General features: G+C 54.5%; 12 protein-coding genes across 12 annotated transcripts; 5 read left to right on the top strand and 7 right to left on the bottom strand.

Moving 5' to 3' along the window:
* Positions 1-30: 30 nt before the first annotated feature.
* On the bottom strand, positions 31-1215 carry A1O3_05858 (uncharacterized protein; the record flags this gene model as incomplete). Its single annotated transcript, XM_007735978.1, has 1 exon — positions 31-1215. The coding sequence occupies one exon, from the start codon at positions 1213-1215 to the stop codon at positions 31-33; it is 1185 nt and encodes a 394-aa protein (XP_007734168.1).
* A 350-nt stretch (positions 1216-1565) lies between these two features.
* A1O3_05857 (uncharacterized protein) lies at positions 1566-4690 on the top strand (the record flags this gene model as incomplete). The annotated part of the gene is made up of 6 exons (XM_007735977.1): positions 1566-1601; positions 1650-2196; positions 2242-2368; positions 2449-2487; positions 2537-4481; positions 4532-4690. 6 exons carry the CDS (start codon positions 1566-1568, stop codon positions 4688-4690), a joined length of 2853 nt encoding a protein of 950 aa, XP_007734167.1.
* Positions 4691-5221: 531 nt separating this feature from the next.
* A1O3_05856 (uncharacterized protein) lies at positions 5222-5875 on the top strand (the record flags this gene model as incomplete). The annotated part of the gene is made up of 1 exon (XM_007735976.1): positions 5222-5875. The coding sequence occupies one exon, from the start codon at positions 5222-5224 to the stop codon at positions 5873-5875; it is 654 nt and encodes a 217-aa protein (XP_007734166.1).
* Positions 5876-7015: 1140 nt separating this feature from the next.
* Positions 7016-8933, top strand: A1O3_05855 (uncharacterized protein; the record flags this gene model as incomplete). The annotated part of the gene is made up of 3 exons (XM_007735975.1): positions 7016-7328; positions 7647-8243; positions 8614-8933. The coding sequence occupies 3 exons, from the start codon at positions 7016-7018 to the stop codon at positions 8931-8933; spliced, it is 1230 nt and encodes a 409-aa protein (XP_007734165.1).
* A 544-nt stretch (positions 8934-9477) lies between these two features.
* Positions 9478-11964, bottom strand: A1O3_05854 (uncharacterized protein; the record flags this gene model as incomplete). The annotated part of the gene is made up of 10 exons (XM_007735974.1): positions 9478-9692; positions 9820-9948; positions 10011-10190; positions 10248-10384; positions 10447-10566; positions 10634-10740; positions 10813-10986; positions 11053-11270; positions 11338-11528; positions 11579-11964. 10 exons carry the CDS (start codon positions 11962-11964, stop codon positions 9478-9480), a joined length of 1857 nt encoding a protein of 618 aa, XP_007734164.1.
* A 544-nt stretch (positions 11965-12508) lies between these two features.
* A1O3_05853 (uncharacterized protein) lies at positions 12509-14152 on the bottom strand (the record flags this gene model as incomplete). The annotated part of the gene is made up of 4 exons (XM_007735973.1): positions 12509-12850; positions 12917-13282; positions 13344-13908; positions 13998-14152. 4 exons carry the CDS (start codon positions 14150-14152, stop codon positions 12509-12511), a joined length of 1428 nt encoding a protein of 475 aa, XP_007734163.1.
* Positions 14153-14887: 735 nt separating this feature from the next.
* On the bottom strand, positions 14888-15130 carry A1O3_05852 (uncharacterized protein; the record flags this gene model as incomplete). The annotated part of the gene is made up of 1 exon (XM_007735972.1): positions 14888-15130. The coding sequence occupies one exon, from the start codon at positions 15128-15130 to the stop codon at positions 14888-14890; it is 243 nt and encodes an 80-aa protein (XP_007734162.1).
* Positions 15131-15258: 128 nt separating this feature from the next.
* Positions 15259-16095, bottom strand: A1O3_05851 (uncharacterized protein; the record flags this gene model as incomplete). The annotated part of the gene is made up of 1 exon (XM_007735971.1): positions 15259-16095. One exon carries the CDS (start codon positions 16093-16095, stop codon positions 15259-15261), a length of 837 nt encoding a protein of 278 aa, XP_007734161.1.
* A 374-nt stretch (positions 16096-16469) lies between these two features.
* On the top strand, positions 16470-18249 carry A1O3_05850 (uncharacterized protein; the record flags this gene model as incomplete). Its single annotated transcript, XM_007735970.1, has 3 exons — positions 16470-16949; positions 17004-17307; positions 17477-18249. The coding sequence occupies 3 exons, from the start codon at positions 16470-16472 to the stop codon at positions 18247-18249; spliced, it is 1557 nt and encodes a 518-aa protein (XP_007734160.1).
* Positions 18250-18792: 543 nt separating this feature from the next.
* Positions 18793-20127, bottom strand: A1O3_05849 (uncharacterized protein; the record flags this gene model as incomplete). Its single annotated transcript, XM_007735969.1, has 1 exon — positions 18793-20127. The coding sequence occupies one exon, from the start codon at positions 20125-20127 to the stop codon at positions 18793-18795; it is 1335 nt and encodes a 444-aa protein (XP_007734159.1).
* Positions 20128-21343: 1216 nt separating this feature from the next.
* On the top strand, positions 21344-22108 carry A1O3_05848 (uncharacterized protein; the record flags this gene model as incomplete). The annotated part of the gene is made up of 1 exon (XM_007735968.1): positions 21344-22108. One exon carries the CDS (start codon positions 21344-21346, stop codon positions 22106-22108), a length of 765 nt encoding a protein of 254 aa, XP_007734158.1.
* Positions 22109-22124: 16 nt separating this feature from the next.
* Positions 22125-23759, bottom strand: A1O3_05847 (uncharacterized protein; the record flags this gene model as incomplete). The annotated part of the gene is made up of 1 exon (XM_007735967.1): positions 22125-23759. The coding sequence occupies one exon, from the start codon at positions 23757-23759 to the stop codon at positions 22125-22127; it is 1635 nt and encodes a 544-aa protein (XP_007734157.1).
* Positions 23760-24171: the final 412 nt, after the last annotated feature.

Below are 24171 nucleotides of genomic sequence, written 5' to 3'. Positions count from 1 at the left end.
TTCATTGACTAAGGACGGCGTCCCAGCACCTCACGTTGTACCGTTCAACTCGGGGGTGTTGAATGATCTCAAGACCGAAGTTGCAACCATCTTGATCGCTGGATCTAGTTCAGGCGTTTCGAGAAGCCTCTGTAGCCAAGTCTTTGCCCAGGTCGAGGTTTCAGGACTGTCTATTTCCGAACGCGCCTCCTTGAGTCGTGCCAATGCCTGTCTCAAAGCTGAGGGGAACTCGGGCGAAGAAGGAGGCAGCGATACCAGCGGGAGCTGAATGAGGCACACTTGACTGCACCAACTCTGCGGGTGTTTCTCGGACAACCGTGTTGCAATGTGATATGCGATCCTGCGACAAGGCGGAAGGTCGTTAAATTCGAGGACCGCGTTGAAGAAGTCGTACCCGACGGTAGGATCACTAAATTGATCCATCGCAGCATCAAACACTGCAATGGGAATGGCACCACTCAGTGCTGGTGTGGATTCCAGGTTCTGCAAGGCCGAGTTGTCGGCTTCGTGGCCTTCGACATCCGGGTTGATATCCATAGCCGTCAGCTTGGGCAGTTGCAGGAGATTTTCCTCTTCCTCGGATGTCGCTGCAGCTCTGCGTTGGCCGTCTGCAATTCCCAAGATCTCTCGTCGAGCGTGGATTTTGGCAATGTAGGTGAGCTCCAGTCTTGCATATTCCAGCCATAGTGCGCGAGTCCGTTTGCAAAATCTCAGCCCTCGCTGCATGTAACTCCTTGCCTCCGTCATGTCTCCGTTCTCCTCCATTGCAAACTGTGCAGCATAGATCCACAAGTCCGGCTTCGTGGGATGTAGCCGCAGGACACTGGTAAATATCTCCTGCAGTTTTTTGTATGCTCTTTGTTTCCTTGCGAATTCTATTGCCTGCAGCCAAAGGGCGACATCACCAGGATGTTTCCGTGTCCCTCGGTCGAAGATGAAGAAGATACGCCGCTTGCCATTGTGGGCTGTCGACTTGATCCCCAGTCTCTTGACCCTCTTACGCCTCAAGGCATCCACGTTCATCTCGAACTCTGCATAACGAGCGTAGTCTGTTGGCGTAGAACCTCTTGCGTTAATCTTATGCTCGAAGTCGGATCGCTTGCGGGCGATACTGGTGATTTCATCTCGACTGAAGATCTTCTTTCGCTCATACTCTTTCAGTTCCGGCACTGATTGCTCAAGAAAGTAACGAGCCTTGTCGCTAGCCGCAGCCATATTATCCCCGGTGCAAGCCCTCTTTTGTTCGATTCAGCATCTGACGCGATGCTGGGCTTTCAGTGATGACTTTCAGGTGGAGTATTAAGGAAATTCAGGGAACTTTTTTTTTTGAGGAATTGGAGATGCAGGATTCGCCCGCAGTTTTCGATTCGCCGCGGCGGCGGCCCCTGCGAAGATCAGGGGCTTTAAACCCGCGTCAGCCGCCATCCTTTTTCACGCGCAGCGCAGCTCGGTCAATAATCGAGTATCCTTTCCTCACACCCCTACTACTTCTCGTCACTCTTTCTTCTACGTTTGCATATTTATTCTGATGCCGCCGGTGATCTGTTAATCTCCTTCCATACACAATGGCACCGAGGAAAGATGGTGACGTGGTGTTTTCTGTTAGTAGCCTCGTTCCAGACTCTCATGTCCAAGCTGATATTCGGTAGTTCAATGGGAAATATGTTTCTTGGACCCATACAGTCTTTGCATACGCTGCTTTCCTCGGGGCGTTGATCGTCGGAGTCTTGCTGCACTATCACAAAATTGTACAAAATGAATACTATGGATATCCCGACGAATGGTTTCCCTCCGTCTCTGCCACCATTGGCGACCGATATCCTGAACGCTCGGTTTTCATGGTTTTCATTGCCATCACTTCAGGTCCTCGATTTATTCTCGTTGGCCTATGGTATCTCCTCACCAGGCGACCGAACTCGAATCTCCCAGGCATTGTCGCCGCTATCGGATTGTTCAGAACATTCACATGTGGAGGGTGGACATACGTGACTTCTACGGATGACCACGACTGGCATGATATCTTCATGATCTCATACCTTGTGGCAACTCTTCCGTGGACATTAGGATGTCTCGCGTTGAGTCCCCCGAACCTCAAAGCTGTCAAGTATCGGAAGATTCTGGCCGGCCTGTTTTTCGGTACCCTCGTACCTCTCATTTACTTCTTCATTCAGCACAAGGTCCACAAAGTTGCTGGCGGTAGGTTTTCACCTTGTATTTTTGACCAGTAGCTAACCCTGTCAGCCTATACGACCTACGCCTTTTTTGAATGGTCACTCATTTTGTTCGATGTGGCTTTCGACGCTGTGACCGCACTTGACTTTGAGACATTCGAACTTGTGGTGAAGGATGTGAAGGGGCTCAGCAGAGGGTACGTGCAGATACTCCCGAGTTACTCAAAAGTACGGCCAAGGTAGACAATAGCTTAGTGAGTTACTGACAAAATTATAGTGACGCGAGACTCCTTAAAGACTCTGTGAAGGAAAAAGAGTAGGTCGCTAAAGCGCCAGGCTGTTGATTGTTACTAACTGGTAGTAAGACGTGACAGCACCCTGATCCAAACATCCACTTTCGAAGGACCCTATTACTGGCCAGCCATGCTAGACGCTGCCGCAGATATTTACCATGGTTTCGTTTTCTGGTCGATTCTCACCTCGCTGGGTGTTCTTGTCTGGTACTTCCCGTTATGGCATATGGGCATCTCCGGCTACGAAGTCATGGTCATGTCGACAATCTCACCTCTACTTCTCGGCGTGCCGTTCATTCGATCTCTCACGATTAAACACGTCAGATTGGTTCACTTGTCGTCCTTGGCTGGGCTCCTCGCATGGCTAGTGAAAGATCCTGCAAGCCGATTGTTCACCGTTGGATTCGCTGTCTGGATGGGATGTCTGGCGTGGTCCGCGGAATGGTACGCTGAACGGAGAGATTCAGGACGACTTCAAACCAGGATTCTGGCGTGGTGTATTGGCTTGATCCTCTCCAGCATTGCAAAGTTTGCGAATCACACCAATAATCCTCTATGGCCGATCTTACATCCTGGCAACGGTGGCTGGAATAAGACCGGTGTAGTACTTGCCGTTCTTGCCATTTGGCGATCAACACGACCCAGCTCCACAAGCGGCGGAGATTACTTCGCACCAACCGCCAAAAAGGGCTCCGGTATACTGGCAGGGGCCGGTCTCGGAGGACTCTTCTTCGCCATGCACTCCTTGCTATCGGATTCGAGTACCATGATCTTATGGGTCTGGGAAGGATATCCTGTTCGAGGCCCGTTGGCTGTTCCTCACGGTGCCGTCACGATATTTGCGATGAGCGCGGGCCTGTTTCTCGGAGTTGCTCTGCCCAAGTTCTTCAGATCATGGACAGCTTACGGACTGGGCGCTGTTGGTGCAGCATTTATCACCTCCTACAGCAATTGGCGAGGCTACTACGGCGGCCTTGTTCTAGCGTTCTATCTCATGGGAGTTGCTCCTGTTCTCATTTCTTCCGCCGTCCTGCACAACCCGGCTTCCACCTTTGGTTGGGGCTTTTTCGTTTACAATGTGATGGTGTTGTTCCATGTCTGGGTTGTGGCATATGCTTTCGTGCCAGGTGGACCGCTCGTACGTGAGCATACTGACTGGATCATGGTCACCACCATGCTGTTGATCGGTGCTGGTGTCTTTTCAGCGTTGACCACTAATGCGGGGTATCAGCAAAAGAGCAAGACAAGTCCCCGGGGACGGAAGCAAACGGCATACTATCTCCATCTCCTGTTGGCCCTCCAACTGTTGGCGGCGTCAGTCGCATATCTTCGCTTCCCTACGAACGACTATCAGCCTTATCACAAGGACGAGAAGTTGATTACGGCCGGAATCTGGACCATCCATTTCTCACTTGACAACGACATGTGGTCTTCTGAACGGAGAATGCGTGATGCCATCAAGGATCTTGAACTCGACGTGGTAGGGCTCCTTGAATCAGACTTGCAGCGTATCATCATGGGCAATCGAGATACTACACAGTATCTCGCAGAAGATCTGGGCATGTACGTGGATTACGGCCCAGGCCCCAACAAACACACCTGGGGATCAGCGCTGCTATCAAAATTCCCCATTCTCAACTCTACTCATCACCTTCTTCCTTCGCCAGTCGGTGAACTGGCGCCAGCAATCGAGGCCACGCTGGACGTGTATGGGACCGCAGTTGACGTGTTTGTCTTTCACTCCGGGCAGGAAGAGGACCCCGAAGATCGACGCCTTCAGTCCGAGTATCTGGCTCAAATAATGGGTGCCAGCCCTCGGCCCGCAATTCTGTTGAGTTACCTAGTGATCAAACCGACAGAAGGCAATTACAACACTTACGTGAGCGAGAAAAGTGGCATGCACGACATTGATGTGCGAGATTGGGACCGATGGTGCGAATACATCCTGTACAAGGATATCAAGCGTGTTGGATATGCCCGAGTTAGTAGGGGCACCATCACCGACACTGAGATACAGGTAAGTCAGCCGCGCGATTTGCGCTCTGGATGCTGGCTAATATGGTACAGGTGGGCAAGTTTGTCGTGGGAGAACCGGTTTCATACTCAGACGAGCGAATCCCTGAGGAACAGGTTCCGCCGGGACGAAGATTTCCAGCACTATTCCGTGGAGAGGGTGTTCGAGGGCATAGATATCATGTCTTTGATGAGCCATGGTATTATGCATGAGAGGCTGGGGTATTTGCACCATGAGCTGAGCCCAAATACTACAGTATTACAGTACATACTGCGTACGGAGTACTTTAATAGGTACCTTTAGGGTAGTAGGCACCTAGCAGGGAAAGAAAGGCACACGGCACTACCCCTGATGCGTCATGTGACTACATTGCTGTCATGTGATCATGATCTCTATCTCGGGCGGGGCCGCGGCGTTCAGCGGCATTTATCTTATCACGAAAATGATGCGGGGTGATTTGCAGCCTCATGACTGCGATGACTCAATCGGAAACGTGACCTTGCATCCTGGTCCTGACTGCACCACTTCACTGTTATTACTACTACTATGATTTCGTTGTTCTCTTATTCAAAGACATTCCCACATCTTCACCCATCCTCACCCATCCTCACATTTTGCTGTTCTCAAGACCCGTGCATGTCCATACTTGTGACAGTCACTTGATTTCCCTTTCCTCCTGATTCCAGGGCTGGTACCGGCGTTGCCTTGTTAACTCCGTCTGGTCTTCCTGCTCTGTTGTCATAATGGCTGAGCCATTGGAACGTCCCCCTCCCGGCTCCAGGGCTATTAAGATACCTCTATACAACAAAACCCTTACAGGCTATTCCACTCCTCGACGCAGCCAACGTTATGTCAAGAATGCAGAACGAGCCGATACTTCCGATGCAGGCCCGTCCTCGCTCAGCTCTGACCAGGAATCTACATGGGCATGCAGTCCTTTCTCAGGGCCGTCCCACGACCGTTTGCAAACTGCAGCATATCCCTCAGCACAAAACAGTCAATTTACTATTCCAGCAACGCCTTCCGAAGACGCAACCCCATCTCAGCGAAAGGACAAGCACAGGGCTAGCTTCCCCCCACCCAGCGGCGTGCCCATGCAGTTCAGCCACTCGTCCTCACCGCTCGGCCCCTCGATGCTGTCGTCCAGCTCCTATAAGTCCATCAACCTCAATTCCCGCTTCGACGACCCTGATGAGCCTCCTCGTCTGATTACCTACACCAAACACAGTCAAGGGTTCACATGGAATGATGAGCTGTTTTTGCCAAGTTACATGCTCGGGCGGTATGGAGAGCGAGGGAGGAAGAAGCAATACGATGGAGACTTTGGAGACGAGGAACATTGCCCAGTTGCCGAGATCTTCGTCACGGACGAGGAAGCTGAGGCTATGATGCCCTGAACACGGTGACAGAATTCGGAGAAAGATGTGCTACGAACATAACATGATACACATGGCTGGGCTGCGAGTACTAAATGGTGTTGGCAGCGTATTTATTGGACATGAGCTAATATTGGAGGCTCATCACAGCGGGCGACACCAGGTAAGGGCTGGTCGCCGGTCGGAATAGCTTATTGTTTGATGGATTGCGGACTTTCTGGGAGTATCGGTTACTGGGATTGGATGGGCTGGCTTATAGAAGCAGTATTCTATGCGACAATACCAGGGAACAATCTCGACTCAGCCGAGTGGATGGATTTGGTTGAAGTGGCACGGACGGGTTTGGAAAACCGGCAGGGCGGTTCTTCGCTGGGATAGCTGGGATCGCTCGGGTCTCATAGACATATACTCCGTACGCGGGAAATACATATAAGTACAATGAAGGCCTACACCGTGCCTTTCTTCCTCGCTCTGCATCTATTCATATTCAAACCATATCCATATCCACATCCACATCCACATCGGCCACTTGTCTGCACCGGAGCAGACCAACCTCCTAGTCCCGCGGCTAACGTTAGCAGTGCCCCGTTGCAATGTTCCTCAGTAAGAAGAACTTGACCACACAGTGGATCCTTGCCTGCGCCAAACCATCTAGATCCTAGACGACATCAAAGGACTCCATTCAACGTTGACAGATTGACCAGCGATGCGCTGGCAAATGGGGATGCCAACAAGTCACCTGCATGCCACCTCACGCAGGATGTTTCCATCCCGACACGCAGCAGAAATGATAATGCACTGGCCCTGCAGCCTATCCAAGATCAATGCAACGCCAGTTCCAGCTCGGCACGGGAGTGAGTGACATAAGAGGAAAAGCACATAATGGAGCAGAAGAACAGCTCGACAGCGGCGGGGCAGACGGGATACTCACTGTCTCTATCTTCACCTACGACTCTGTCTCTTCCCTTTAGTGTCATCGTGACGGTTAGGTCAACCGAGAAAGCTATTCACCGTTCGAGTTCGAGCCCAAGCCCGAGCCCGATTCATTCCCGACCAAATTGAAAGATCTCTGCTGCCCTGCGAGTTGACCAGGACTTTGCACGAGACACTAAGGACACCACGACACCGGAACCGTGTAGAAAGTTGTCGTCTCTGTCCAGAATGGCGGATCCCTCGCTCACATCGCTGGTCACGGAGCTTGCGAAGCTCGCTGCCGACTATGTGCCTCCCACAGGACATGACGCGGCATCGCAAGCGCCCAAGGTGGCACTGGTTAACCTCAGCAAGAAGATCATGTACTCGCTCATGGACCCTGGGATGCTGGTGCAAGCACATTCGCTCCAGATGGCTGAAATGGTCTCTATCCGGACCCTGCTTGATCTGAAGGTCTTTGAGAAGATCCCGACAGGCGATGGCCAGACCATCACGGCCAAAGAGCTCAGCGAAAAGTCAGGCGTTCAGGATACTCTGCTTGGTAAGAAGATGGCATATTGATTCTTTGTTGCTAATGCCAATGGCCATGGAAATGGCAATGCCTACCCTGAATTGGTGTCGTTCTTCAATTGGTGTCGTTCTTCAATTGGTGTCGTTCTTCAATTGGTGTCGTTCTTCAATTGGTGTCGTTCTTCAATTGGTGTCGTTCTTTAATTGGTGTCGTTCTTTCTGTCACTTGAGCCAGCGTGAACAGTACCAAGTGCTCGTTTCACTCCTCCCACGAGGGCAATATAAATTGTCAATATGTTGCCGTTGCCGACGGAGCTTCTCCAGCTGACCTAGCGGGTGTGAAATATAGAACGGCTTCTCCGACCTCTCGTCGCTTCAGGTTTCATCACCCAGTCATCGGACGGGTCGTACGGGTCAACCAAGTTCTCGCAGGCCTACATCTCGTTCCCCGGCCTGTTCTTCACGCTGATGTTCGACCACTTTCTGCAGCCCATGACCGATCTGCCCAAGTATCTCAAGACGCACGGGCCGGTGGAGCCGACGTCGTTCTACGTCAACCCCTACTCCGACTACCACCAGGCGAGCGACTCGGGCCTGACGACCTGGGAGATCATGTCCAAGGATCCGGAAAAGCTGAAGACGTTCCAGATCGGCCTGACCCTCGGTGACACCATGGTCCCGGTCACAGGGTACTACGACTTCGACCAGCTTGCTCTGACGCCAGAAGAGCTGGAAAGGGATCCCGACCGAGTGAGTCTGGTCGACATCGGCGGCGGGGTCGGGAACGTCGTCAAGCGCATTCTGCAAGACTATAAGAAGCTCAATCCCAAGAACGTCGTGCTGCAGGACCAGGACAACATCATCGACATGGCCGACAAGGAGAAGACCCCTCCTGAAGGGGTGAGGCTGGTCAAGCATGACTTTTGGGGCCCACAGCCTATCAAAGGTACGTACCGTACGGAGGACTGGACAATCTTCTACTGCCCTGGACCCGTCAAACCCAAAAAAGCGGATGCAGACGCCAGATATCAGCATATCTCCTTTCCTCTCCTCTTCACTCTTGCCTGCCGTCTCCAAGCCAAAAGATTGACATTTGCCCTTGCCCTGACTCCTTTCCCAACCATCAAGCCATATATATACCTGGTAACATGAGTGAGATGCTTCACATGACATTCACATGATATCCACATGACATTCACATGCCGTTCCTATCGAGAAGGAGAAGAACATGACATTCACATGCCTGACATATGCCATTCCTATCGAGAAGGAGAAGAACAAGGACAAGGCTCACCTCCTCTGTGTGTGTTCTCTAGGTGCCAAGGCGTACTATTTCCGCCGCGTCTTCCACGACTACAGCGACGAGCTGTGCGCCAAAGCACTACGCCAGATCGTGCCGGCCATGGCGCCCGACTCGCGCATCCTCATCGCCGACATGCTGCTGCCGGACATCATGACCGAGAAAGAAGCCCACACGGCCGCCCTCGATGTCGCATGCATGGTGATGGGCGGCAAGGAGAGGACCGAAGACGACTTCCGCCGCCTGTTCGACAGCGTCGGGCTGGACCTCGTCGCTATCCATCGCGCACCCGGGGCGGCAGCGGGCGTCGTCGAGGGGAAATTGAAGACCGAGTAAGATGTCATCACATCTTGGATATCAATCATGCTAGCTAGATAGATGCGCAATAGATACTACTCTTTCAATTGGGTTCGACCGCTTATGGTCACGGCCGAATGGCATGTCCAAGATGAGGCTGTAGTTCCTATGTTCATGACCAGAGTCTACGAAGTCGCCATGGCTTCTCGCTGACCATCTATCACTTTCTTCATATATACTCTTTCGCCTATGTACGAACTCAGAATATGTCCATAATCAAATCGCTTATATCCCCGCGAAGACGCCGTACAGATGTCAATCCCTTCATACGCTGGCTTCATCCCGTCATCTAACTTTCTCTGAAAAAATATCGTGGCCTCATAAGTCTTCAATGCTGTCGGGTGACTGTTATGTTCTAGACCGTCTAAACCTCTGCAAACGGAGAGGATCCGCGATGCAGATAGACAGGTAGACAGGTAGACATCTCGAGTGCTGTGGTGCAGGCACACACTTTAATAGCCGTGTTGGCCCCTCTTCACCGTGAAATGGAGCTCGGCAGGAAGAGACGTCAATGTTAATAACGTTAGTGAGCGAACCGGAAGTCCAGTCTCTGGTTCCCTTGATCTTTCGTCCTGGCCAGGTACTGCAGTTGCTGGGGCCCAGTCATGGCGCGCCACCTGCGATCGCGTTGCCGGTTCTGGAACACGTAGTATGCTTTGGTCAAGAGGTACAAACCAATGTTGCACAAGGCTACGATGAGAAGAACGCGATTGCCTCGCTTGTAGCGGGGCGCATCGTCTAGAATTTGTAGCAATCAGCAGTTAGCGACAGCGACAGCGACTCGACACTCTTCTGAAAGACAGACACACCCCGTGCCTTTGGCAGAGGAAGCCCAAAAAGCAACCCCAAAAAGGGGGAAACATACCTTCGCGATAGACATTGGAAGAAATGATGCCACCGGCTTGCACAAACATGTTATACATGGCCGCAGAGACGGTGCGAGAATGGACGGCGTTGGAATTGCGCGAGTTCCATCCAACTTGTATGGGGTGTGCTGAGACCCATGCCGTTAGCATCGAAAGGATCGATGATTGTATAGTACAGTGTAAGACATACCAGAAGGATAACTAAGTAAGAAAGTGGTGACGGCCCACATGATCCATTTGTTGGTTTGGGAGATGTCGACATTGTTGAAGTAAATCAAGAATGGGAGCGCCCAGAACTGGGCCAGAATGGCGATGAACGTAAGCTCTCGGAAGACTTCGGCTAGGTACGTGACGAGCATCATGTTACACACTAGCAGGGTATCAGCAGGGGGGTTGGATTGGGTCGGGGTTTGCCAGTGATACATACTGTGAAAGACCGTGTGAGGGATGGCTAACAGGTTGGCTTGGAAGGTATCGAAGCCCAGCCCGCGCAGTGATAGCGTGAGATACTGTTGCGGCGGAGTCATGGGGATCTGGAAGGTGAGACCAAGGATGTACATCGGCCTGAAGGCGAGGTTAGATGAGAGAAGTGTGCCAATAACTACAAGGACGCGACAAAGTCATACCAGAGGTCGAAGTCTTTCAGACACTGCCACAACAGAGCAGGAGTGATGGCCTGCCGATTGTGCATACCCCCTTTCGCAGGATCCTCGCGAATCACTCGATTGACCATGATGACCTCCTCCCTGAGAGCACACGTCAGTATACAATGAATTGGCGGGCCATGGACGATGACGGAGCTCCATTATATACCTTTCACTGAACCAGCCGCTCTTCCCGCGAAACCAACTCGCAGTCTGCGTGGGAGAGGCGGGCATCATTCCGAAGGACAGGAGCCCGACAACCATGGTCAGGAGACCCTGAATCAAATCGGATCGGATTAGTTTGGGATGAGCTGGAAGCGTCTTGGGGGTTGGAGATCATGTTGGTACCTCTATTAGAAACAGCCATCGCCATCCCGACTGATTTTTTAGTCCTCTCATGTGCAGAACGCCGTAGGCCACAAAGCCAGACAGGATATCAGCCAGGCTCATGGCGGTCCAAAAGAAGCCCAACCGCAGAGACAACTCATGGTGCTTGTAGAAATAAGAAAGGTAGAGAATGACCTGGCTTCTTGTGAGATTCTTCGGCGGAGGAAGGTTGGGGTTGTTGTGTCAAGGCAAAGTACTCACGTCCGGAATGAAGCCCCCCTGCAAGATGCCCAGAAGACAGCGACAGGCGAGGAAGGAGGCACGTCCGCCGAGTCGGAATTGAGACACGGCGACGACGGACCACAGCACCATCTGCATTGGGATCCAGCGGTCTGGCCCCATCCACTTGGACACCAGTTGCGAGGGGACCTCGGCGCATAGGAAGGAGAATTTGAACAGCGTATTCCCGAGATTATAGTCTGGGCCAGTCCAAACATGTCAGTTTGCACGCCCATGAGATACCAGGTCCGAGGGGAGGGGAGTCACCGTTGGTGGTCAAGCCCAGGTCGTCGAGGAAGTTGTCGGTCAAGGCCTGGCTGATGTTGGCCCGGTCGAGCTCCAGAGCCATGAACATGATACAGGCAAAGACCATGATGCGCACATCGATCTTGCGGATCAGTCGGTGTTCTTCACCCCAGGTCCATCGAGCGGAGGGATCGAAGCGGTGCAGGTTTTCCCTAGGACAAGGTCAACCCTCAAACGTGGGTTGGCCACAAAGGAGACTTACCAGTCAGGCCGTGGCAGATACTCTTTGGCAGTGTCTGGGTCATCGAAGACGCTTGGTTGGGTTGCGACGGCATAGGGATCGTATGTCTGCCCCCGTTGGAACCAGAAGCGTTTCTCGTGCTGAGGCAGGCCTAAAGGCTCAATGGCGGCACTCTCCGCAGGGTTTATGCCGGCTGGGCCATCTGCCCTCTTCTCCGGCGGTTTCAATAGGGCTTCGGCCTGCTCGTCGAGCGAGATGGAAGATGCGTTGGAGAGCAGGTCGTCGCTGAGACCGCGGCGGTGGCTGGTGCCGCGGATGAAGACGGTCGACATGGCGGACTCATTGGCAGCTCGCTGTGGCTGCAACCTCGATCTCGACCGCGAGATAAAGTTGAACAGCAGGTCCATGGCGACAAGATTGTATGTTGTCGAGGGTTGAGGGTCCGGGTGTGGCGTGTCACGCAAGCAGGGCCGGTGATGGCAGAATTGACTTGGAGCGGCTCGCACGCCATCTGTGTCAAGGGTGAGGATCAGCCTGAGCCCGCCGCCACAGCCGCGCACCGACTAGTAATACAGAGTAGTAGGAGTCCATTTATTCTGAGGATGAAGATGAAGATGAAGATGAAAATGGATGGCAACCTGCGACATCTGTCTCCCTGGGAGGAAGTTGTTAGCTACAACTGCGATCATTGGCTAATAGGGCGCAGGTACGCAGGCTGCGACTTGACCGGCCAGCTAAGCCAGTGATTGACCTGACCTCGAGCAGAGCGTTCCAATGCTACACGATACCGTCCTCTACCATAGACTGGATCAGATTCTTCTGTCCCCTTCTCCTTCGACCCCTTCGACACCTTCTCCCGTAGCTGTCTAGCTCTGTCTAGCTCTATCACAGGGACAGCGACACCTGTAGCAACCTCCACATTGTTCTCCTCCTACGTATCCCTACATCCTCTCATAGTCGGGGCCTCGCGATCCGGGCCTGTTCTGCCCACCACTGGGCCTTCTTCGCCAGAATCCCCAGAGCAAGATCAACCCATTCCTGCCGCCACGCCGGGAGTTCGTAGCTGTCCGATTCGGGCGCAGGCTTGCCGGCGATGTCGCGCAGCCTGTTCCAGTACTGTTCAAAGTCGGGCAAGATCTCGTGGAAACGCACTGAATCTCCTTTCTCCTGGAGCCGCTTCTCCTCCCAGGCCTTTTGCTCGGCCACCGGGGGCAATATGGCCCGCCCGGCCAGAATTCGAGCGACGGCAACCGCCTGATACTCGTAGACGCGGAAGCTCAATCCTCCCTTCACCTGTGTCGAATGTCACGTTAATTCCGTTACTGCAGAACTGATGGGGATGTTCAATAGCCTGCATACCTGGCCGACAAAACTCAACGTCGGGTCGCCGATCTTCACGATGTGCTCATAGAGTCCGGCCAGACGATTTGTAGGCGTGACGGGATTAGGCACCAGGTAGGGATACGACAGGCGGAAGCCTGTGGCAAAGATGACCTTGTCAAACCCTACCACGACACTGCCGTCGTCGAACTCAACGCCCACTTGGTTGTCATGCCCGAAGACCCTCTTCACCTGGCCCTTTTGTACCACCCCGGGCAGCTGCCATGCCGGGATCAGGTTTTCATTGACACGCCTCTGGGCGCTGTACAGCGGGCCCTTCACGAGGCGGTGAATGTCGCTGACAATGTCGGCCGCTGAGATGCTGCCGCCCACCACGAGCACTTTCTTCACCTCGATATTAGCGGGGTGTCCACCACCAGGGAAGCACTCATGGGTCGTAACCTACCTTTGCAACATAGTTATCTGGCGTCCGATATGACTTGGAATGCTCGAAGTGGTCAGGGGCTTGTCGATAAGTCTCCGCCAGGCCGGCGATCTCAGGAATCCACCCGACATTGTAGTGGCCACTCGCCGCTACCACGGCATCGAACCTCTCCTGCCACCAGAAATCCTTGGGCTGGCCGTCTCGAATGTGTCCGGGCTGTCGGAGAGAGAGAACCCATTCGTCTCCGACCTTCTTGGCCTTTTCGACCGTGGTATTGAGTGAAATCAAATGGTGGTACTCTTGGAAGAGATTTTCCAGGTATTGCTGGACTACCTGGAACGGCCGCGAGTCGTTGTCAGGCCCGAGTCTCAAGACCGAAGTGGCCGAATTCTTGATCGGGAACGGGGCGTGAGAGAAGGACATGATGGCCGCGCCCACATTGCTGTCGAGCTTATCATAGATGGCCGTTCGCGCCGTGGTGTCCTCTGCAGCTGGCACGGCATACCCTGGCAGCTGAGATGGGCCAGTCAATTGCCGTGGCTCCCCTGATGCCAATGGGAATCTATCCGGGATAGCATCGTAGTGCCTAGGAATGTAGCGGTCAGCTGGCCACGTTTCTTTCTTTCCTGTTCCTTCTCCTCGAAAGCTATCTCGGGATGAAAAAGCACCACCCACCACAGGCCCCCGACTTGATTTCTTCTCTCGAAGACGCGAATCACGTCGAATTTCTTCTCCAACGCCAGAGCCCGGACCGCAGCGTATCCGGACGGGCCAGCCCCGATGACGGCGACCCGTCGAACCGGTCGCCGACTTTGGTCTGCATTCCCCATAGCGGACGAAAGTGCGCGGCGGTTTCGTGTGACTCAGAAGCTGTTCCGTGTCCAACGTAACAAATGATATGGGTATGATAGGTTGCTTGAACTAACGGGAAGGGTTTAGTTGCCTGAACTTGAACGGGAAAGGCTAACAAGAGAAAGTCAAGAGAACAAGGCGAAAAGGCAGCCTTCAGCTTCACATATATTTGAGCTCCTGTAAAGTCACGGCGGGCCACCGGGTGGATCAGAAGGGCCATGGTTACTCCAGCGTCCACTGTCCAGGGTGATATCGTGACAGCAGCACCAATTGAGCCATTCTCGCACCACCTTGCGTCATTGTCATTTGGGCCGGCCTCCTCGCGGAGCTCGGCTAGCCATGCGCCCTTAGTAGATGGGTATCATGGGATGTGCAGTATCTGCTGGCTTTATGAAACGTCTCTAACAGGATCAGGGTTGGTCGTTCGTGGTTCGTGGTTCGTGGTCTGGGAAGAGGGGGTAGAGGTGGATAGTTGGAATAATGTACGGAAGTGGTTTGGGTTGGGTTCTGGTGGCAGCCTTGCGCGCATCGCCGGTGGTGGCCTAGTCGTATGTCAGCCTTATCTCTATCATTGATCTGCATATACAGTCGGGCCCCGCCGAGGCTTTTTTTATAGAGAGTAAGGAACATTTCAACGTCTTCCCGGGTCCTGTCTCTGTCATTCATCTATATACTTTGGGCTCCTTCCCTTGATAATGCACAGCGTGCATGGATCAGTCATCCACGTGAGGGAGAGGATCGATGAACCCCGTAGCTGTCTGTCGTCGAAAGGTGGAGGGGTTTCCTGAGCCAAACTGGATTCCACACAGCTCGCTTTGAATTGATGCGAATTTCTGTCGCTCGAAGATGTTGGAACTATTGCTCATGTCCGCGGTTGCACAGCGATTTGGAACTGGCTCGAGGCCTAGAGAGTCTTCGAGGTCGCAAAAGTCAAAATCCACTTCATCGGAGGACATTCTGGCTCCCCCAAGGTGTGTGATGAAGGAAAGAATGTACAAAGAGGCCCGAATGTGTTGGAGGGAGAAAACGTGTGTCTCCGGTGGGTTCAAACCGGGCTTCGGCCTGCTCGTCAAGCGAGATGATGCTACATACGAGGTAACTCGACAATCTCTAACCCAAGTACAGGCGTCCAGTCCTTCATCTTCTCTTCCCACTGCTTGAAATTGTCGACAGTATAGCCATCCGGGGGGTTGCCACCGTTCACGACAAAGTCCTGCGACTGCGCCGAGAAACAGTAATCCCCGAGCAACCAGGTATGAAGAGCCCCTTCGATCTTGACTGCGAACCGAAAGGGAAAGATGTCTTCGTGCGTTACAATGAGGCCCATTCGCAGCTTTTTGGGGATTTCCTGCCATGGTTTGGCAGCCTTCAGCCGCCACTGTGCCTGCCGGTGGCTGAAGGAATCGTCGCATTGGCCCGTATCCCCCTCGACCTCCCACCTCGCTTTAATGGCATTGCCGTATGTGTGGGTGTCCGCCAAGGTCAGGCCGAGTACTGATACACCTGCGGCGGAGGGATTAAGGGTGCCTCCTTGGTTTCTGGTGTCGACCCGCCGAACACCGCCGAGCAGCTGGCTGGGAAAGATGTAGTGGCTAGTCAATCTGGGCGGTGGGAAATCAGCCGTCGGGTCAGCAGGGGCTGCTTGTGGTCGGACCTGGACCGTGAACTTCGCCCAGCGCGGCTTTTGGGCCTGGTTGAAGATGATATAGAGGTGTGGCGTCCATGAGGCCACCTTTTCAGTCTGGCCCCATTCCGACTGCTCATGCCAGCATTGAACCTCCACCTCCTGGCCCGGCAGCCTGTAGAACGAGTTTGACAAATTTGTGGACAGATTTTCGAGGGGCGCAGGCATATTTGGCTGTGGAGGAGGCTGTCGAAACCATCGGCCCAGTCCCGTGTAGTTTACGGCGGCGTGTGCCATATCGATCGTTGTTCTCTCACCAACGGGCCTGGGGAGCCGGGGAGCCTGGGGAGGCCCTGGAGGTATGACCGAACGATGAACGATAGAGATGAGGTTGGGAAATGCTCCTGAGAGAACAGGCGGTTTCAAGCCTTAGGCCACTTTTGTGAGCATCCCGTGGCTTGCTGCAGCTGGTTAGTGGCAGGCCGCCAACACAGGACCTAACAAACCACAGGACCTTTTCCACCTTCCACCTTCCACCTTCCACCTTCCACCCTTCACCCTGTCTCTGCAGAGCACTTGCTCCTGTATGGATAAACACCACGGCAATCCTCAAATGCGGCTTCTTCTCCTCTCGTCGCATCCTCAAACTTCTCCCTCCTCCGTGCATGATCATGGCGCTGCCAGAGCCATTCCCTGAAGCCGGCGATACGATGCTATTCGAGATGCACCTAACTGCCCATCCGGTCGTGTTGCCGCACCTCGAGGAGTTCATGCGACTGAGCCGCTTACGCGATTTCCCCGCTGCAATCACCCTCTTCAACGACCAGCTCCTTGAGCACATTGATGACGCTTTCCTGGTCGTGATTGAATGTGCCGATCTTCTCTTCGAACAGGGCAATTACGGGGAGCTCTCGCGCTTCCTAGAAACTCGACTCTCAACGAAGACGCCGACAGAAGGAGAATCCGCCCCTCAAAGGCCAGAGGCGGAGGAGGAACTTGAACTACTCCTAGTTATGAAATCGCTGGCGAAAATCTTTACCAAAGGTGCACTTCGGCCAGCCTTGGTGCAAGCTCGGCGCTGCAGAGACTACCTTGCACGGGTCACCACCGGCCACCAGGAGAAGGCTGGCCAGCCGCCCACCAGTACTCAGGTTGGTGATCGACTCCTACAGTCAGCACATGCGCCCCTAACTGACCTTGATTAGATCTACATGTTCGAGATATATCTCGGTATCGTGGTTTTTGCCTTTGAGACGTCCAACTGGGTGGAGCTTTCCCACCTGGACCCGCCGTGGATCCCTGCCACCAGCGGCGGACGTGGCGCGCTTCACTGGTTCAAGACCCTGCAAGACAAAGGTTATTTGTGGGAAGCATGGAGGGTCTTGCGAATACTTCTACCCGTTCTACCGAAGCTGCCATCGCATGACGTGGCACAGCTGATTTTTGGTGAAGAATCCCAACAGGACCGGTCGGAGAAGGGTTCGGTAGCGGTTGATGAAAAGAAAGAGGGTGAGCCAGACAGGTGGGCGTCCTTGTCGATGAACGTGCTCAAGGCACGGTCATTGCTTCACACGATACTTCAAGAGTATGGCGTTTCGAGCGAGTCACGTTTGGGTCGTGATCTCCTTCTTTCCAGAGGCCGAGACTACCTGAACAAAGCGGCCGAGCCCCCCCCCAGAAGACCGCAAGTTGGGGTGGAGGGAAGGGGATCTGGAAGTCGAGCTGGAGCAATTCAACTATGGGCTAATCGACGAACACCTGCATCCCGAGACCAGGTCACTTAGGGCTGGCCCCGATCGTCGCTTCACAAGACAACTTGAAGAAATGGGAGACCTTCGAATGTGGGCGGCAACATGGATTCAAGGGCTGTTGGTACAAATGGACGAGCTAGGCGATCAGGCGTTGTTGCCTCTGGACCAAATATACGACGTGCTGGACCAAATAGATTACGACGTGCGTCGCCAGGACTATCATTTCGAATCGGGCGACAGCATAGGGTCTCTTCGAATGTGGGAGTTGCTCGCCACAATCCTCCTAACGTTGTCAGCGCAGGGAAATACCGACAAGTTCGCCCAGCCATTGCTGGCATCAGCAACTGAAGCCTTTGAAACCTCCATACTAGTGAAAAAACTCAAGTCCGACATGTCACGACGACGGCTTTTTTATATCAGGATTGGAGAAATTCTGTCCAAGATTAGGCACCCGGTCTCCATATACAATTTTGCCCGCCAGATCTCTTACCACGAGGATTCTGAGGAGGAGTATCCGACCGAGTTCGACGTTCCGCTTTGTATCTGGGCTGTCGTGCAAACCACGACACGACTGAGCACCAGCTTTGGGGAGAATTGGCCTCTTAGAAACCGATATATTCAGAAATATCGACGTGGACGCGGTCAAAAGGTGTTTGCCGGCCTTCGTCAAGGATGCACAGCAGTTGGGCACACACAGTGACAACACCAAGCTCGAGAGAGGCGAAACAACCACGGTGACGCCCGAAGGCGAAGTTGTCGATTCCATACAGGCGAAATTGTCCATTCCAGACAGGTTGGTCATTTCGGGCGACCTCGCTATCACTGGCGAGGATTCCGATCGAAGCCCTGCAGGTAAGGTGAGCGTCGGCCCGAGCGGACAGCGTGAAGTGTCCAAGAGTGGCATAGCAGCGAAAAAACAGGCAGCGAAAGAGAAGGCAGCGAAAGAACCGTCATCTAATCAACGGTAGTAATCTACTCGGGACCTAAATGAGAAGTAATTCAAGATGAGAAGTAATTCAAGATGGGGAGTATATCAGGTGGCGCCGATATCGTGTGGAAGTTCAATATAAGGTCAAGGGTTAGGGTTTGCAACGCCCAGCTCCGACGATATAAAAATCTTTATGGTTCTCCACCATGCCGCATTGGTCACTGTCCGTGTCAGTCAGTCACCGACCGGCTCAATCAGTCACTGTCCGTCACCGTCACCGTCACCGTCACCATCGGTCCCTTTAGTCCGTCCCAGTCACACACGGGTTGAGCTACCACGATCGGCTATTGCCGGAGCCACCGCGTGAATCGCAGCCATGACATCCAACGCGGCCAGCTGGCTATGACTGGTAGGCAAATCCATGGGGCCCGCCCACCAAGGTCCATACTGGCCCGTACCGTTGGCGGTGGTATCGCGCTCCTGGAGGCTCTGGAACTGCCAAGCAATGAACCGGACCAGCTGGTCCTGTACATCCGGGTACAGGCAGTCTCGAGACAAGATTCTGTACAGCTTGGCCAGACTGCGGACCAGCACGGCTTTGAATCCCACGGCGTCGTCGTTTTCCGCCGCCGACTTCTGGTTGGGTGGGCTGCCCGGGTAGGCGGCGCGTTCGGTCAGGGTTCCGTCGGGGTCGATCCAGCTCTCTCGCGTCATGGCGTGGCGGGCCATTTGGCACGCCAGATCGAGGTACGTATCCGTACTCGGACTCGGACTCAGCGCTGCAATGTTGGAGTGGGTTGGTGGGTACGTACTCGGACTCAGCCCTGCAACGTTGGAGTGGGTTGGTGCTGTGGGCCGAGTCTGAGGCTGAGGCTGAACCTGTTTCATCGCATCGTAGACGGCAATAGACGCCGCGATGGCCTGGCCGGTGTTGTAGGTGAAGGTCCAGTCGAAACTTTGGCCCGTCTCGAGATCAATGTGGTCCAAGACCAGATACTGGGCCGGGACGTATCGGCATCGTAGGATCCAGAACAGGCTGAAGATGGCGTGGTCCAGGAACTCTTGCCGATGGGAACCCGAACCATCCGGTGGGACCATCGCCGGTACCGATGCTGATGCCGATCCCGGTGCCGGTGCTAGTGTCAGTGCCAGCCTCGCCGAGAGTTCGGAGAAGAGGCCCGCGGTGATGGCGTTGACCTGGGTCTCGTTGTTCTTGTTGCTCCACATGACTCCGCCTTCCATGTCGGTGCCGTTGATGACATATTTCCCCGGCGGGATCACATACTCGCGAACGTGAGCCCATATGTTTTGGGCCACGGCGAGGTGGTGCGAGTCGCGGGTGAGATCGTACATGTCCAGCAGGAAGATGCCCCACCACATGGAATCGTCGTTGAAGTCGTCGATGCAATCGGTCTGGTTGGCCTCGACCTCGGTGAGAAGTTCGTTCAGCACCTCGACATTGCCGCTGGTGTTGGTCCACGAGTCATGAAGTGCGATGGCAGTGTAGCCGTTGGCCACTTGCCAATAGCCGAGTCCGGAGATCTGCCCGTTGGCTTGCTTGGATGCGAGAAAGACGTCGATGGCGACTTGGGTCGTGTTGATCAGAGGCTCCGCGCCTAGACCTAGACCGAGAGACAGGGACACGTTCATTTTGGATTCGATTCCACCGAAGCGGGGGGATTTCAGGGGATTTCAAAAGGCTTCAGGGGGTGATTCAGGGGATTTCTGACATAGGACATGGACCGGAGACGTACCTTCCAAGGGGTCATGACTGAAGGGACCTGGTCTCGAACGGCCTTTTGATGTGCTCGAGGCCATGGCCGTGGCGAAGCAAACGCACCCGCAGCCTGGCTGTCACGGATGCGACCGGGCGTCATGAAGCAAACAATCTTTTTCACTGGGTCACTGGGTCACTGGTCTTGGGGGAGTGGTAGGCTAGCTTAGATGGGCTCAGGCGCGCTCGCAGAAGCTGTGAAAGACAGACAAGCCCAATGATTGACAATAGGCATCTGCGTCCAAGTCATTGATGGGATGGTGACTCAGGACTGGTGAGGGTGACATGGGCCATTGACCACCAGCATTGGTCGTAGTCGGCGCCAACGTCCTCACGGTGACACTGACACTGCACTGCGTGGTCAGGAGTAATGTGGTGGCACTTGAACACTCGAGACGACAGCCGCTGAGCGTGGTGGGCGGGTACGAGGTGCAGGGTGCAGAGCGACCTGCTGTGTAAGAGAGCCGGAGAGAGCCGGAGGGAGGAGGCGAGAGGAGGAGAGGCGAGAGGCGAGAGGCGAGAGACGAGATCTCAGAGTGAGAGCATCGGTGCGTAAACAACTTGTGAAGTTGGGTCGTCGACAGTATGGAGTACTGTACAGTTGTCACGCACCTCTGGTAGCTCTGGCTTCCAAGGCGTGGCATGGCATGCCTCGCAAGGAACAGGAACAACAATGATCCGGACCAAACCACCTCAATTCCGATTGGTCACGATGCCAGAAACAACGTAACACTTGCCGAATCGGGCAGCGGGCCGTCGTCGCCGTTATCTCCGGCTGTCCAGTAAGATGAGAGAAGCGTGGCGAGGTGGAGAGGTCTTCTATAATATCCTACGACTATGTACTCCGTATATACCGCAATACCTACATGTCTATCTATATATAATGATGCTCGCTGGCGTTGGTCTCGAACTTCCTTTCATCTTTCCCTTTCATCTTCCTGCAAAGCAACTGCTCTTCAGGCCGGACCTTCGATACTTGCAAGTACTTGTTTGAATCAACCAGATCGACATCAAGGTCAGTACTGCAGTCAGATCCAACATCCAACAAATACATTTGCAGCTATACTAATTCGCTTCGCTCAGTAGGCCAACATGACCTCCTCCATGTCCACCATCCTCATCGTCGGCGGCACCGGCGGGATCGGCGAATCGTTCGCCCGGGCATTCCACAAGAGCGGCAAGAAAGTCATCATCACAGGCCGGCGCGAAGCTCGACTGGCTGCGCTTGCTGACGAGCTTCCCGGCCTCGAGACGTACGCCATGGACAATAGCGCGCTGGAATCGCTGGCCGGCCACGTCCAGACCCTGCTGTCACGATACCCGGCCATCGACACCGTCTGGGTCAACTCGGGCATCCAGTACCAGGGCAATTTCCGCGCGCTCGAGAACTTCTCCGACGAGAAGATCATCACCGAGGTGACGACGAACCTGACAGCACCCATCATCCTGGCCCGACACTTCATTCCGCACTTGCTGTCGCTGAAGCGCGAGGCCACCTTTATGATCACCTCGTCCGGAATCGCCTTTGTCCCCGTCGGCATGTTCCCCGTCTACACGCCCACCAAGGCCGGCGTGCATGGCTTCCTCGTCGGCCTGCGGCAGACGCTGAAGGACACCAACGTCAACGTCATCGAGATCGCCCCGCCGTACGTCCGCACCGACCTCGACGCCGAGAACAGGCTGGACAAAGTGTTCACGCCTATGGAGCTGGACCACTTCACCGCTCAAACCCTGCATGCCTTGGACAGGCCAGCCAAGGACATTAAGGAGGCGGCCGTGGGATCAGCCGCGACTTCGGTGCAAGCATGGCGAGCTGCCTTCGACCCGATCTTGGAGGCGCGGAAACTCGGTGGTTAAATGACAGGATCTGCTATCAGGGAGTCGGAGACGCTTTCTTCCTGGGGACATTGGGGTCGGTCGCCGGCGACGCATCAGGGTCGAACTGTGGTTGTTGTTGTTGTTGTGGTGGTGGTGGTGGTGGTGGTGGTGGTGGTTGTTGCTGCTGCTGTGGTGGTGGTGGTTGTGGTTGTTGTTGCTGCTGCTCGGACGGAGAAGTGGTATACGGTTTCGATTTTGATGTTGCTTTACTTCCACCCTCCTCCTCTTCGAGTTCTGAAGGCGAAGTCGACGACGACGACGAAGACGAAGACGAGGAGTCCCCTTGTCTATGGTTCGTAGAAGAAGAACTGCCACTGCCACTCCCACTTCCACTTCCACTTGCCTCGTTCCTTGCTCCACTGGCCTTCTCTTCGTCTATTGCCTTGTCTCGAACATGCTGCTCTGCTTGCCTCGGTTGATCGCCTTGTTGTTTACCTTGATCTGAGTGCTCTATTTCGGTCTGAGGATCGTCTTTATCGCTTCGAAGCGCTTTCCGACCCTCTTGGTGGTTGGTGCCATCTGTATCATCTCCCTCTTTGTCTGTACCTCTATTTCCACCCCTATCTTCACTGTTACCATCACCCACCTCCTCGTTCTCTCTGGTTTTATCGACATCGTCCTTCTTCGGCTCTTCCTTCACCTCGTTCTCTGTGGTTTTATCCACATCATCCTTCTTCGGCTCTTCCTTCTTCGGCTCTGCCTTCACTGGCCTTAGTTTGGCCGCAGTAGCTGGACTCTCGTCGGGGTCTGGCATCGGAGTCGGCATCGGTGTCGGCGTCGGCGTCGGCGTCTGCTGTGCTGGCACCGATATAACGGCACCCGCCGCCGCGCCAGGGTCTACAGCCACCACAGGCGCCACAGCCACAGGCGGGGGCGGGGCCGCTGCAGTAATCGGCAGAGAGACCGGGACGGGCACGTTAGGCTGAGCCACCGGGACCACGGGGACCATGGCTGGCTTGGTCCTCAATGCCGCGTTGCTAGGGTCATAGGACCCTCCGGTGCCGGCCATGTACATATCCGGGTTATTGGCCGTGTTTGTCCTGACCGCCCGGTCAAAGAGGCGGGTGAGGCGGGCGACCTCGCTGCGAACGGTGACCTGATGGTCATCAGTGTTGATCTCATCGTAGCCGTGGACATTCTGCGTGATGCCGAGCCACATGATCTCGGAGTTTTCAATCTCGTCGACGACACGTTCCAGATCGTCGCGGAACATACGCGCCCGCATGGGCTGGCCGCGCGACTTCAAGTACGCCACGAGCCCGGCGATGATGGTATTCATGGCCCCAAACACCGTGATCAGAATGTGCGACGACTCCGACGCCCCGAGCGCCGTCAGCGCCGCACCCAGGACCACTTGCGACAGGAGCAGCGTGTTGGACAGCGAGGCCGTGAAGTAGTAGGTGAAACGCTGTTTGCCGAGTTGACGTGTCGCCCGAGCGTACAGGGATTTGGGGGCTGTGAAGGACGGCGATGAGTATGAGCCTTTCTTGCCTTTCTTGCCGTCACTGGGGTTGGGAGCGGACGACGGTACGCCGACCAGGGTGCAGAACTGTTTGTGCGGGTCTGAAAAGAAGTCGTCACCGGCGCCGGAGGAGGAGCGGGAGAGTAGCGGCGAGCGTTCATCAGCCATGGCAGGTGTTGAAGGAAGAATACCACAGCGGATGGAAGTCAAGGTGGAGGAGTGACAAGACCAGGCACGGGTTTAGGACGCGCTGTTTCGCTTCTCTTCGTGCTGACGGCTGACGGCCTACCTCGAGCTCAAGTCGACCCAGCCGCGTCCGTCACACTGAACAGACCGAGGACGAGAGACCAACGACGACCAACCCAAATCCAACAGCTCGCGGTACAAGCCTGCCGCCGACTTCGACTCGGACTTCGACTTCGACTTCGACTCTGACTCTGACTCTGACTCTGACTCTGACTCCGATTATACTCCCTCTCACTCACTCCCACTCCCACACAGCGGCACGAGCAAAGAGCGCAGGGGCAGATGGAAGGGAGAGCAGAGCAGAGCAGAGCAGAGCAGAGCAGAGCAGAGCAGA

The sequence above is a fragment of the Capronia epimyces genome (genome assembly GCF_000585565.1).
Source record: "Capronia epimyces CBS 606.96 chromosome Unknown aczIQ-supercont1.4, whole genome shotgun sequence".
Classification (NCBI taxonomy): Eukaryota; Fungi; Ascomycota; class Eurotiomycetes; order Chaetothyriales; family Herpotrichiellaceae; genus Capronia; species Capronia epimyces.
Note: the sequence above shows the minus strand (reverse complement) of the source record. Positions and strands in the feature narration are given on the sequence as shown.